Genomic DNA, 13,845 nt, shown 5'->3' with positions numbered 1-13,845 from the left:
GTTATGTGGAGGAGATATCTGCATTTCCATGTTTATCGTACTATTATTTACAATACCTGCATGGAATCAACCTAAGTTCCATCAGTGGAAGAACATATAAAGAAAATGTGACATTTATGCACAATGGAATACTATTCAACCATAAAAATAAATTTTGTCATTGGGCCCAGAGGACATTAAGTAAAATAAGCCAGGCACGGGAAGACAAATACCATACAATCTCACACAAAAGTGGACTGTATAATTTAAAAAGTTGATTTCATACAAGTAGAGAGAATAGTGGTTGCCAGAGGCTTGGGACAGTAGTGGGTCAGGGGAGATGGGGACAGACTGGTCAACAGGTACAAAGGTTCAGTTAGACAGCAGGAGTAAGTTCTGGTGTTCCATTGCACAGTAGGGTGACTATGGTAACAATGTTAAATTCCATATTCCAAAACAGCTAAAAGGGAGGATTTTTAATGTTCTTATCACAAAGAAATGATAAATGTTTAAGGTGAAAAATAAGGGAAATACCAATTTGATCATCACACAATGTATACATGTATTAAAACATTACACTACCCTATAAATATGTGCAATTATTATGAGTCAATTAAAAGTAAAGTAAAACTTAAAAAAGGAACTTAGTGGACTACAGATTTCCATTAGACAGTTGACTGTTCTCCCAGGTACAGGGTTAAAAATAGCTGAAAACAGGTTATGATGTTCAAGGAAGGTGGCAAAGAGCACATCAGGGAGACTGACAGGGGGACAGAAATCCTCTGACGCCAGCTGGCCTCATGTAACACTAAAACTCATTAAAGCTGTCAAATGATGAGGAATGCAGAAAAGCTTTGGGCCCTGGATGGTCCTTCTTGAAATGTTTCCCAGAACAGGGGCAAATATCAAAGGCCTTCCTGGAAAAGAATGAAGTTGGCAAACTTCATTCAGTGCTCTACTGGACATTCCTTCATTCAACAAATATTAAAAAACCCACTAGATGGTAAGCTTACTCACCAGACATGGTAAGATCAGCAGTAGGCTTTGTTTTTTGTGGAACACCTGTACAAACAAAAGAATGTGAAGTGTGATTTAATAACTGGAAGATACTTAATGTGGTTGGAGATAGAGACTAGTGGGGAGATATCATGAGCCTGGACACATCAGGTGGACCCAGCTATTTGAGGACCTTGAAAACCATGTTAAAGGCTTTAGTTGGATTACATCTTAATCAATGTGAAGTCACTGGAAGATTTTTATTTGAGTTTATTAAAATTTTTTTGAATTAATACATGCACAAGGTAAAAAATTAAATAGTACAGAAGGACTTAAAATGAAAAACACAGTTTCCCATCCCACCCTTTTGAAATCTAGTCCCATTTACTAGAGGAAATGTATTTAACGATATTTATTTTAGATTATCTGGTAACTACCTTTCTAACTTTAAATAATATGTTTGAACAATAATTTGACTTACTGACTTTACACGATCTTTAATAATTCCCCATTACAAAAGATAAGTATTTAACTTACACTATCGTCACTTTCCTTTGTCCATCTGTCTCCAAATGTTTGCTAGTTACGTCACTTTTTAATACATCTATTGATTTATAGCTTTGAACGATATACTAATCCTCTAGTTCTTGTTCCATTAACTGAATATCTTTTCATCCCCACTTTGAATATGTAAGTATTTCTACCTTTCATTCCCCCACTCTTCCTCCAATTCTCAATCTCTGCTTTTGCTTTTTCTTTGTCAGCATTACTTTCAACTTCAGTTCTGAATATAAAAAATGAAGTCTTTCATACATTGTCAATAGGCTGATCTGAACACTAAATACTAACAAATGGTATTGACATTATTTTGGCAATTTAAATGCTTCTAACTGAGAGCCTAGTACAAGCCAGGATATTTTCTTCCCTACACACCCAATGTTATCATGCCTGTACCATAGAAAAGGAAATGTACCTATCAAGCCTCTTCTTCTTTTTCATGAATAACTCAAAATCATGTCTCATTTTCTTTTGCTCTACAATTGGAGCTAAATTTTTTGACATATTGTTGATTTGTCTTTTTTTCTTGACTAAATCTTCTTCTCAAGCATTCCAGCTCTTTAGTGATACCATCTATGGTACTGAATGGACATTATTCCCAGAAAGCCCAAATTTTTTGTTGTTGTTGAGCTAGTCTGATGGATAGACTAATTTCACATGAGAGCACATTGTCTTGGGCAACTTACTTAGGATGTCTTACTCTACTAGAGTAAGAAATCCTTTTGGATAATTATCATTCTAGAATGAGACATCCTAAGTAACGTCCACTGTTTTATGGATACCATTTCTTCCTTCCTGGTTTTCATCCTCATTTTGCTGAAGAACTTCCTCAAGATACTTCCCCAGTAAGGGTGCAAAGGAGGTAGACTTTCTGAAAATTTGTCTGTCAGAAAATGTCTTCACTTAGATATTCTTGACAGTTTGCCTTACTATAAAATTCTAGGTACAAAATTTTCTATAAGCTATGTGAAGATGTTGATCCATTGACTTCTGGCATTCACTTTTGCTGATGACAAATCTGTTAGCAGTCTATTTCTCACCCATTTTTTTTGTTGTTGTTGAGCTAATTGTGATGACCTCATTTGCATTCTCCCTGGCCACTTTAATATCCTCCTTCTATGCTTAATATTCGAAAATTTTACAAAATTCTGTCTGCATGTATATTGTATTGGGCCCTCTCAATCTGGAGACTTAGCTTGCTCTGTTCTTCAATTCTTTTTATTTCTTCACCTACATTGTCTACGTCCTCTTTTCCAGGAACTCCTAATATTATATATTGATTGTCTATGTCTCTTTTCTTTCTTTATATTTTCTATCTTTTTGTTCTTTATCTGGGGAGATTCTCTCAACTTTATTTTCCAGGTTGTACACCGAATCCTTTTAGCATTCTTATTTTATTTTCGAATAGCTCTTCTTATTCTCAGTTTTCTCTTTCTTTTCTTTTCTTTCTTTTTAAGAGACGGGGTCTCAATCTGCCCCCCAGGCTGGAGTGCAGTGGCACCATCATGGCTCACTACAGCCCTGAACTCCTGGGCTCAAGTGATCTTCCCACCTCAGCCTCCCAAGTAGTTAGGACCACAGGCACATGCCACCGTGCTTGACCAATTTTTACAAGTATTCTGTACAGACAGGGTGTTGCCATCTTTCCTAGGCTGGTCTCAAACTCCTGAGTTTTCTGTTTTTTTTTTTTTTTTTTTTTTTTTTTTTTTTGTAGTATCCTGTTTTCATCTTATAAATATACTTCAAATCTCTCTGAAGATAGAATTAAAATTAAGTTATTTTTTCCACATTGTATTTGTTTCCTTCAAAGTTTGTTATATTTTCAAGGCCCCTAATTCTACCTGGTGATTTCTCTTATTCTTTTCCCTCCCCACCACCCGTGTCTGGGAATTTCCAGCTCACCGTTCCCATTTAAGAATCAACGTAATTGATGACTTCTCTAGCAGCTGGTGTGAGTTTCCTCTGCTGTTGTATGGTTAGGTCTGTTTCTTCAGGAAACCCATTCTATACCTGAAGGCAACAGCACTTCAGTAGGAGCTTTCAATTGTCAGTAGAGAATTCACTGACTGGCTGGGGGAAGGGGCACTTCTTTCCACTAGAAGAGAAATTTCATTCTGGAGCACCAACTCTTACCTCTCTACAGGCAGTTTGTTCAATTCCTTTGTACAAACAACAACAGCAACAACAACAAGAAGTTTTTAACTGGTATCAATAGTGGAGACTGCCCGTGTTCTGTGCCTAAGAGTTGGGGGAGGGTAGGATAGGGCTCAATTTTACAACTGGGCTAATTCTTCAGTAGACAAACTTTTCAGGTGCTCAAGTCTCTGTGGGGTTATGTTCAGATCAGCTTATAGTCTATCTGAAAGGTTTTCACTTCCATTATCATGCTTCATTCACTTTCCCTCTTCCAGAAATGTGCTGAGATCTTCTCCACTTATAACCAAATCCCATCAGTTTTCTTTTCTGAGATGTGTCCATTCCTTTTTTACATTTCTTGACTTCAACTTCAGTGGGGCCTGGCAAGGGAGGGAAGGTAAACTTATGTTTAGTCCATCATCTTTAATTAGAAATCCCACTGGAGGCTTTTAGACAGGGAAGTAACATGGATAACTTTTTATTTTAAATATATCCCCGGGATGTGCTGCTACAAATATATTCAAAAAAGGAAAAATGGATACAAATATTCTTCTCAAAGATGGAGAATCTAATTTCCTCTCTGAGAATATGCAGTGTTTGGGATGTTTGGGAGTTAGGCACTTCGCTGAAATAGCCCATCATTCAAAATCTAGCGAACACTTTTGTGGTACCCTAGAAAGAATAACTGAATTTTGTACAACTCGGAACCTAAAAGACCTGGCTGATGCTAAAGGGCTCAATCCAGCACTATCTACTGGGAAGTGCTTCAGGAGCCTACCTTAAATTCTTTGAATTGTCATTTGGGCTAAACAAAATGACCTTTTGTTCTGACAAAAGGAGATGATGGGTAAGTACATGTAGCCAAAGCTCTGGCAAGTAGGGACATAATGATCCTTTGGTTTGCTGGTTGGCTTCTTTATTTAACCTTTGATTGCATCATTGAAAGCACTGTAGTTATGAATGTCCATTCTGTAACCAGAATGCCTGAATTCAAATCCCAGATCAACCACTTATTAGCAATATAGCCTTAGATAATTTATCTTATCTTCATTATATTTAGTTCTTTCATAAAATAAAATGGGAGTGATAATAGTTTCCATGTCATGAGATTATTGTGAAGATTAAATAAAACAATCTATAGAAAGGAACCAGTATAATAACTGGTATACACCCAATAATTGATAACAATTATTTTAAATGTTGAACAAATATCCACTGTGTAATACTTAAAGCACCTAGACAATGGATATTCATGTAATCAGGAGAAATACTCCTAGGTCTGACAAATAATATGATAAAGAAATCTATTGGGAGGCTGAGGTGGGTGGATCGCCTGAGGTCAGGAGTTCAAGACCAGGCTGGCCAACATGGTAAAACCCCGTCTCTACTAAAAATGTAAAAAATAGCTGGGGGTGGTGGAGGGTGCTTGTAAGCCCAGCTACTCAGGAGGCTGAGACAGGAGAATCACTTGAACCTGGGAGGCGGAGATTGCAGTGAACCAAGACTGCCATTGTATTGTAGCCTGGGCAACAAGAGTGAAACTCTATCACAAAAAAAAAAAAAAAAAAGAAATCCAAAGAAAAATCTCTATAGGTCAAATCTTACAGTCTACATATACACCCAATTACCAATTAAGCAAATAAAATGATATATTAAAATAACTAAAATAAAAAGTGAACTAAAGAAAAAGTGGCTAGATGTATACAACATCAACCCAAGGGACCCAGTTTTAGTTAAAACTATAAAAACATGGCGGATTCTGAATAAAATTAAAAGGAAATAAGTTTGGGTTAACTCTATTCAATTATATTATTTCAGAGTAAAGCCCTCTATGTGTGTGGACTTTGCCAAACTGGTGAGTAACTCTTGACAGGGATTGTGCCTTGAATCTGTTACAGAAATATAAACACTGTTATGAAACCGAACCGGATAACCACTGTTTGTTAAAGACAAATGTCATCATAGAATCGATCTGGTTTCTTCAAAACATCTACTCTTGATTTAATCCAGGAATTGGATCTTTAAGACAGAATTGGGTAAGGAAATCCAAGGAAGAGCTCCAAATTCACAATGGGGTTTTTAAAAATAACTACCAATCTAAATTTAAGAAAAACTAAATTTTTAGCTATTTAAAAAAAAACTCGTGAATTTAGAGTTCTTTTAGATTCATAAGGCAATGTAGCATAATCCTTTCAGAGGTTACTGTATAAAAAGCAAGATGGGCTAGAATTAACTATAACTGCCTCTGTAAACATCTATAAGTAAAGTCTAGCTCATAAAGGATATTGAATCAATTAGATAAGAAAAATGGCAGTTGACATTTTCTCAACAGCTACTACCTGCCAGGGACTGTTTCTATTACTTTTTAGAGGTATTATAAAATGTGATCCTCACAATAATCCTATGAAATAGATCCTATTTTATAGATGAGAAAATTAAGTCACAGAGAAGTTAAGGAAATTGCCAGGTTATACAACTAGCAGGTGAATGAACCAGGATTTGGACACAGGGAAGCTACCTGTAGAAAGAGTTATTCCAACCTTTAAATTCTGGAGAGAGGATGGAAAGTAGTAAGTTCATTATCTCCTGTGGACCAGCGTAAAATAGAAAAACCCCTTAGATGACATGTTCTGCAGACCTCACAAGCCTCTTCAGAATTATCTGTCTGAACCTCCACAACAACCCTGTGAACCAGGAATTTTTATCCCCATCTTACACACAGGAAATGAGGGTACCAAGTTGAAATGACTTTCCCAAGAGCTAACCCTACCTAGTTCTATGCTCTTCCCACCATGCCAGAATGCTTATGTAGCACTTTGAAAACTGCTCAAGTCACAAGGTATATGAGTCCACTGGGGAGCTGTCTGGGTCTCATGGTAAATTTGTGTTCCAGTTGAGTTCTATGGTCAAGTTTTTGGAACAACTGATAAAAAACAAAAGCCCAAAGAGAGACCGCAGAATGCCAAGTTGAGAACTACCTGCTCTAGGCTACGGCCTATGATAGGGAATCCAGGACTGATATAGAAATAGGTGCCAAGGCTCTCAGAACTGGGCCAGTGCAGGGTCAGGAGGGAATCTGACAGCTGAGAGCAGAGGAACAAGATGCAGAAACAGAAGCCCTTGCACCTGAGAAATTCTAATTCCACTTTTGGCTACATTCTGAACCCACTTCCTTGAGACAGGAGTCGGTAATAAGGTATAGGGCAATGAACTAACAGGACAAGGCCAGACCCTGGGAGGCAGAGGTAGAGGAGTGAACCCCCACCTCTGCCTACCTCCCCAAACCTCTCTACCTGCCACCTCGATGGGCACTCCTTACATCTGTGTGAGGAGGTACAATTTCATAATATTTTCCTTCCATTCAGGCAGATAGGCCAGGCTGGTAGCCACTTCCTTCTGGATAGGCCAGGCCCAGGCCTCAAAGAAGGGAGCCAGATTCTTCTGCACTTGGTGGGAGAACATCTTGACCCACAGATTCATTTTGTCAACGTTGTCTGTGGGCAAGTTGGTCTGGTTCCTATACTCAGTGAAGAGACGGATGAATGGCTCCCAACCAAAGGCTTCCTGTAGCTGGAAAGAGAATGAAAAATACAGATGAGATTTGGAAATAAAAGAGGGTCCAACGACAACCACTATAACAAGTGAACTTAGTGTATGTAACGCCTTACCATCACCTTCACATCTACCACCGACTTGCTCTCCATTTTACCTACTGGCCTCATGCCCTGCTCTCCCACATTCTAATCTTAGGAAGAGCCTTGGGGCCAGCATGGTGCTCAACACCAAGTGGACACTCAGTCAGTGACAGCCATGGTAATAACTGCAATACTTAATATGTTTTCTACCAATATCATTATCCATATATTCCACTCGATCATGCAAACAGAGACAGGATATTATGCAAGGAATGAAAATAGGCAGAATTGGAAAAATCCTCTTATCTCTCAGAGTTGAAAACCAAAACCGCAACAATAGGGAAACTTCCACCTCATCCTGGCACAAAGAAATCCTCATTAATCAGAGATCTGTGTCAATCTGCAAGGCTACTAAAATGGCCGTTGGGGAAAAAAGTGAGTTGGGTCAAAGTAGAAGGCTGCAGGTTGTCTGGGTAACTAGAATTAAAAATAAGTTGTAATTTTTGAAAAAGGCAGCCATCCTGAGGCTGTTGAGTTACACAGCTTGAATTATGAAGCACTTAAGCAGTTCCCCAGACCAACTTCACGTTTATTTCACCAATGAGAAACTTGTGTTCCTGGGGCAAAGCAGCCATAACAGGGTTAACGTGGAGCCTCCATGACTGTTTCCCATAATTCTCACAGCAGTGGGAATGAATGCAAAAGCCTCCAGCAGGTGGAAGAACCAGAATAGAGCCTGCCTGGCCCGAGACTGAGTTCTGAAGTTCGAGTTGATGAAACTCTCCAGTTCCATGTCAGGAACTGAGGAACTGATCCAGGCATTGTAGGGAGGGAACCAGGCATTAAACAACTGGTCAAAGGCAAGGCCACCTCCTTGTCCTGGTCACTCAGGACTCTTGGATTTCCCATATAATGGGGACTCTGAGGCACTGCCAGGCATAATGAGAATACAGCACATTCATCTAAGGAAAAAAAAAGTCAAATACTATGGATTATGTATATGGCAGGGACTGTTTGGTTTTAGATAGCTATTAAGTAGGAGAGTTTGGCTTCAGTCTCAGGTATGCCTGGCTTTAAAGCCAGAGTGAGTGAGTATATGTATAGTACCTTATTTGCCTCTACCATTTTAACTTTTCTCAGTGCTTTCCATTTACTATCATTTATCTCCATGGGGTGGAAGGTGAGGCTCAAGCGATTAAATCCACTTGAGCATTCTGTCACAGCTGGACATTGTCGGAGCCTCCTGTATCCTAGTGTGGCAGACAGGGGCCATGGGAGGTCTTCTGGGCCACTAGAACATTATCCATCCATTGCCCTGATGTTCCCCACAGTAGGGGGTCCCCCCCTCACCTGCCATTCTTGCCCAGTACCTGTAAATATGTTTCTAGTGCAGTCCACGCATTCCAATTTTTCACATTGGGACCCTTGCTCAGGTAGATTCTGACTCTTTTCTCCCGAACTGGGGGCCACAGAGCAATATTGGCACGGCTTCGAGGAATGCCCAACACCGTCTCATGCACATACACACACCACAGGTTGCAGGTGGCCTCGGTGGTGTGTGGTGGGAACTCCCACTCCTGCCGCTGCTGGTTGCGGCCCAGCTCGTGGACAGGGCCCCACAGCCCCTTGGTTCTGATGAGCTTTTCACTGATGAGCTCCTGCACTGACTCCAGATGGCACATGATGGGGTACCCTGCATGCATCCAGCCTGGAAAATGCAGAAGGAGGGAAGAGAGAGTTAGGGGCCTCCCCGTCCAACTCATAAAATTTTCTGTATTGTGTCTATTCCAAAATACTCAGTAACCCAAGCCAAATTCCCGCACACCATCATACTCAGAAAAGCTCTGAAAAGCAGCCCAAACCACAAGCCTGCTAGCTGTTTCTTCTCCTCTTCTCATTCTGTAAGAATTCCTTCATCCTCACTCTGACCCGAAATAGTGTGGCTATGGAAGGAGACACAGCTTATATATACGGAGCCATTCATGTTACCGTTCAGTTTTCTAATTTGATGAGGATGCCTTATCCATGTAAATCTGTGTCACTATAACGTTTTCTCAAATTTCTCCTCTCTCATTGTCCAGATATGGACTTGCCACATTGACACAAGTTTATAGTGAACATCCGTGTAAGAGAAGAAAATGAGAAATTCCCACAGTTCTTTATTGTCTGTATATTTCCCTCATTTTTCATGTTCCTTGGCCCACAGGGAAAGATCACTTCATTCAGCATCTTCTTAAAGTTTTAAAATTCCCTGTTTTAACCCAACAACTCTGACCTAGGTCAAGGCCCTCTGCCATTTTTACCAGCTTGAAGTCCCCGATGGATGCCTGTGAAAGCTCAGGTGGCATTTCTTGATGTCCTTGACATGCTGACCTAAACTGATATATATATGATATATATCATATATATATGATCAGTTTTATATATATATATATATATATATATATATATATATATATATATATATTTAAAACAGTTTATAATATATTTTATATACATTTCCTTCCCATTTAAATAGCAAGGATACATCTATATGTCTTGCTAGAAAAATGTTTTCCCTACTAGTTGCCCACTGCCTGGCTGATGAAGGACCGGAAGGCACTCAGAGGCATAATGCATAGAGGGTTTTCTTGGAGTACCCACCCACTGAGATCTGCACGTCAGCAACAATCCTCTGTGGCAGACGCAAAGGGAAGGGCTCTGCTCCCAGTCGCGCCACAGCCTGCATCACCTCGTCCCAGAGGCGGAGCAGTGGTTCAGGGTTCTCCAGAGTACGAAGATTTGCAGTTGGCACAGTCAGAATGATGTTGTCTGTGGCCAGCTCTCCCCAGGGCCCTGGATTCTCCTGGATACGCCTCTTCCACTCCTCCAGGGTTGTCTCCCCTAGGAAGAGAGACCATGGAGCTTGAAATACTTTCCCAAATCCCTTAAATCCCTTAAATCACAACATACAACTTGGACTCCAGAAAGGGAATACCAAAATCATGAACTGCCATATCCCTCCTCTTTTTAAAAAAATTTTAAAGTTCCGGGATACAGGTGCAGGACATGCAGGTTTGTTACACAGGTAAACGTGTGTGATGGTGATTTGCTGCACCTATCAACCCATCGCCTAGGTATGAAGCCCTGTGTGCATGAGCTATTTATTCTAATGCTCTCTCTCTGACTGCCTGCCCTCCCCACCCACACCACTGACAGGCCCCAGTGTGTGTTATTCCCCTCCTTGTGTCCATGTGTTTTCATTGTTCAGCTCCCACTTATAAGTGAGAACACATGGTGTTTGTTTTTCTGTTCCTACGTTAGTTTGCTGAGGCCATATCCCTTTTCTCTATCTTTCTTCTATGAAGTCCCCAAGGATGTGGTTTTGTCTTTATCTGTACAACCCCAAAGCTGAATCTAAGGAAGCTGACCCTCCTTCCTCCGGTAGTCTGCGTCTCTCTCCTTCTGCACCAAACAGGCTCTAGTCACCTCCTGGATTCCCATGCTCTCTGGAGTCCTCATCCCAGTTCTTCCCCTTCCCTCAGGGGCACCCAGGGCTTCCACTCACCCAGCTTGTAGTATGGAGCATGCACAGCCCCCTTCACGGTGATGGACACAGAACCCAGTTTGCTGTTCTGAGGTACAATTATATAGAGGAGTCCACTCCAGAGGCATGTGATCGATTTTGTGGGTTTGTCCAAGCAGCACCGGTTAATCACGAGTGGGCCTCGGAAAAGCTTGCTGGCCCTGGTCAGGTCATCTGTGTGGCAGCCAATCTGTATCTGGAACAGAGAGATATCCCCCATGGAGTCATCATGGGGCACGAGTGGGTGGAAGAAGAGAGCCCAGCAAGGGACTCAGGATGGGTCATTCAGCCATGACTCCAAGCGAGCCCAACCTTCCCACATAGATGAACCATGTGTGATAACCCCATGAAACTGTAGCATTCCTTGAGGGATATGGACTGAATTATGTATAAATATTTTCCCAAGGTATTCGGATAGCTCCACAATGGGTCATATTAGACATTAATATGAGGAGTGCCAGGTACAACCTATAAGGCCAATTCTGAGGAGGGCTGACTCCCACGCCCAGTCCCTTGGTGTTGCTAACAAACAGAACACTCGGTTGCCTAGCTCGTGGTGGTGATTCTGGCATTCAGAATGGAGCAGAGGGAACCCTACAGTTTGCTGATCAGAGGGAGGGCCCAGTGGGAGATGTGATCTGGCTAAGCTAATGGAGGGTTGATTCAATTTCTCCCCTTTCTCCAAGCTCTCTTTCTGGACAGGTACTTGGTAGGGTCCTAGGATTATTTTCCCTGGATTTATGCTAACCAAGTTCCAGGATAGGCACAGGCACAGAATAGAGGTTATCCATCACAGTGACCTTCAAGGGGGATAGAGCATGACAGAAAACTAATGGTGCAAGTGGGGTATATCTCTATGTGAAAGTGAAAGAGGGAAGGTGAACTGGGCAATTGAGGAATGGTCTTGGGTGTCTTGCGGAGGAAGCTGAGATCAGAAAGACCTTGTGCTACCATGGGAATGGATATGGGGATGAACAGTGAACTCAGATTTATTGAATGCCTACTCTGTGGTAGGTTACCTTCCATTTGATACCTCTCTTATTCCCTACTCTAGGACATAAGTCAAAAGCACAAAACTTAAGAACCCAAAATTAGTTAGGTTTGAGTCCTGGGCACTTAGTTGTATTAGCTCAATGCATTTCAATCAATCAGCTTTTCTGCACCTCAGTTACCTCATCCTTTAAACAAAGGTAAAATCACCTGCTCTGTATTACCAATAGGGCTTTGTGAGAATCGAATAAGATACTGACTGTGCTAGGAAGAGCCTTTGGGTTCCATGTTACATGGTGAGATGGGGCATGGCCTTACCTTCAGGTCAGCAGAGGCAGCAGCTTCAGGCAATGAGACTTCTATAATTTGCCTTCCAGGTATGTAGAGCCCAGTACTCATCCAGCAATATCTGGTACCTGCCAAAAGCAGGAGGGACAGACAGACTTTATCCCTCCTCCGTGATGCCATCTTCATCCAGTGTCACCAGAGACCCTTCATAAGCACAGATCTTCCCCCTCCACGCTGCCCTGATTCAACTCTTCCAAACACTTAAAATCATAACCCTTATCTTCTTCAAAGTTCATGGTAAAGGATGGAAACTGCCCTCTGGACACGATTGGGTCCCTGAAATGGACTGCTGAAGTCAGCCTGTTTCCATTCCCCCATTCCCATAATACTGAGCTCCCAACCCTTGTTCCTTACCTGGATTGGTGCAGTTGACCTCGACAGTGATAGGAGATTCCGAGGGGCGCAGATAGGGGCTGCTGTACATATCTTCAATTTCTGGGACTAACAGAGAGAGGTCACTTCCAGAGTGGGCCAGCCCTGTGGCCAGGGAAAGCATAGCACCCCTGCAGCAGTCATTGATAACAGGGTTCTCTCGGGTTGCTACTGGGAGCCGGTATCGACTTAGCAGCTTCCTCAGGAGTCGATGCACTGACATGTAGGCAGGGATCTCTTCTGCAGGAATCTGCAGGAAAGCTGCACCATCTGGTCCCAGCTTTGCCAACCAGCCCTTTTCTACATTTCCTCTCTTCCTGCCCATTATAACCTGGAACTCGGCCAAGGTGGAGCGGAAGTGATAGGTCCTTATCCCTGCCTTAGGAGTACGAAAGGGCCCTGGATTGAGGCTTTGGCTTGTAATGCTAATGCCAAAGGAGTTGAGGAGGAGGTTTCCTGGAAATCGAGCCAAAGGGGACACTCCTGGGTTCTTGAAGGCCCACCACCAGGCTTGGGCTCCAACAAACAGCCCGCCACCCTCTGCTACAAACTCCTGCAGTTCTTTGACCCCCACTTCACTCGCAGGTTCAAAGCAATAGACACTTGCATCACTGGTCAGATTGGGCTCAATACTGGTGTCTATGCCCCCCACTGCAAGCAGGCCGCTCAGGGTTCTCAGCTCTGTCTGCACCACAATCTTGCCTCTGCGGCCCCCATCTAGCCAGCGGACAGCATTGAGCAGAAAGGGGCCCAGTTTACCGACAGTGAATAATACCTTATGGCCAGTTACAACCACCCGGCCCCGGCCATAGCGGGCAGCCGCTATAACACAGCCATGGTAGGAATCTAACCCTAGAGGAAAGGCTAAAGCCCCATGCACTAGCAGCTGGGATGGGAAACAATCTGAGTTGCTGATGTCCAGCTCTGAAATCCCATGCAGAAGCTCCTCTCTGTCCTCGGAGAGGTCATCTTCACAACTGCAAAAGACACATGCATTCTTTATTAGAGGTACAGTTCTGTATAAAGCTCTTAGAACAGTGGACAGCATACAGTGAGTGCTATAGATGTGTTAGCTTTACTAATACTGTTATTTTTAGTTCTTACAGGAAAATTGGGAGAACAAAAAGGACAGATCTGACCTCACTGGGTATGGAGACTTGTTGGAGGGGTGACAGAGGGACTCAGCATTAATTTTGCTCTGCTCATTCTTAGAGCACAAATTCTCCAATGGAAATTGCAAAGGGAGTCCTTCTGTGTTTACTCAAT

The 13,845-nt window shown here is 42.1% G+C and overlaps 1 protein-coding gene and 1 long non-coding RNA gene across 7 annotated transcripts in view; both read right to left on the bottom strand.

The window, feature by feature from the left end:
- Positions 1 to 221: 221 nt before the first annotated feature.
- LOC144578424 (uncharacterized) lies at positions 222 to 1,072 on the bottom strand. The gene is made up of 2 exons (XR_013524186.1): positions 997 to 1,072; positions 222 to 896 (listed from the first exon to the last, which is right to left on the bottom strand). It is a non-coding gene; the product is annotated as an uncharacterized LOC144578424 (long non-coding RNA).
- A 156-nt stretch (positions 1,073 to 1,228) lies between these two features.
- The window catches only part of TCAF1 (TRPM8 channel associated factor 1), a 50,453-nt gene continuing 37,836 nt past the window's right edge, over positions 1,229 to 13,845 (bottom strand). For 3 of the 6 annotated variants that reach the window (XM_078343578.1, XM_078343577.1, XM_078343574.1), the window contains exons 3-9: positions 12,562 to 13,556; positions 12,178 to 12,275; positions 10,852 to 11,065; positions 9,948 to 10,187; positions 8,675 to 9,012; positions 6,963 to 7,239; positions 1,229 to 4,049 (exon numbers count right to left, since the gene is read on the bottom strand). In XM_078343578.1, the coding sequence (XP_078199704.1) occupies positions 6,985 to 7,239; positions 8,675 to 9,012; positions 9,948 to 10,187; positions 10,852 to 11,065; positions 12,178 to 12,275; positions 12,562 to 13,556 (2,140 nt within the window). In that variant the 3' untranslated portion in view covers positions 1,229 to 4,049; positions 6,963 to 6,984. The remainder of the gene's footprint in view (positions 4,050 to 6,962; positions 7,240 to 8,674; positions 9,013 to 9,947; positions 10,188 to 10,851; positions 11,066 to 12,177; positions 12,276 to 12,561; positions 13,557 to 13,845) is intronic. The other 3 variants (XM_078343576.1, XM_078343575.1, XM_009002899.5) reach the window with 1 other exon arrangement.

Source organism: Callithrix jacchus, chromosome 11 (genome assembly GCF_049354715.1).
Source record: "Callithrix jacchus isolate 240 chromosome 11, calJac240_pri, whole genome shotgun sequence".
In the NCBI taxonomy this organism is placed as follows: Eukaryota; Metazoa; Chordata; class Mammalia; order Primates; family Cebidae; genus Callithrix; species Callithrix jacchus.
The sequence above is the reverse complement of the archived record's forward strand: the minus strand, read 5'-3'. Positions and strand labels throughout refer to the sequence as shown.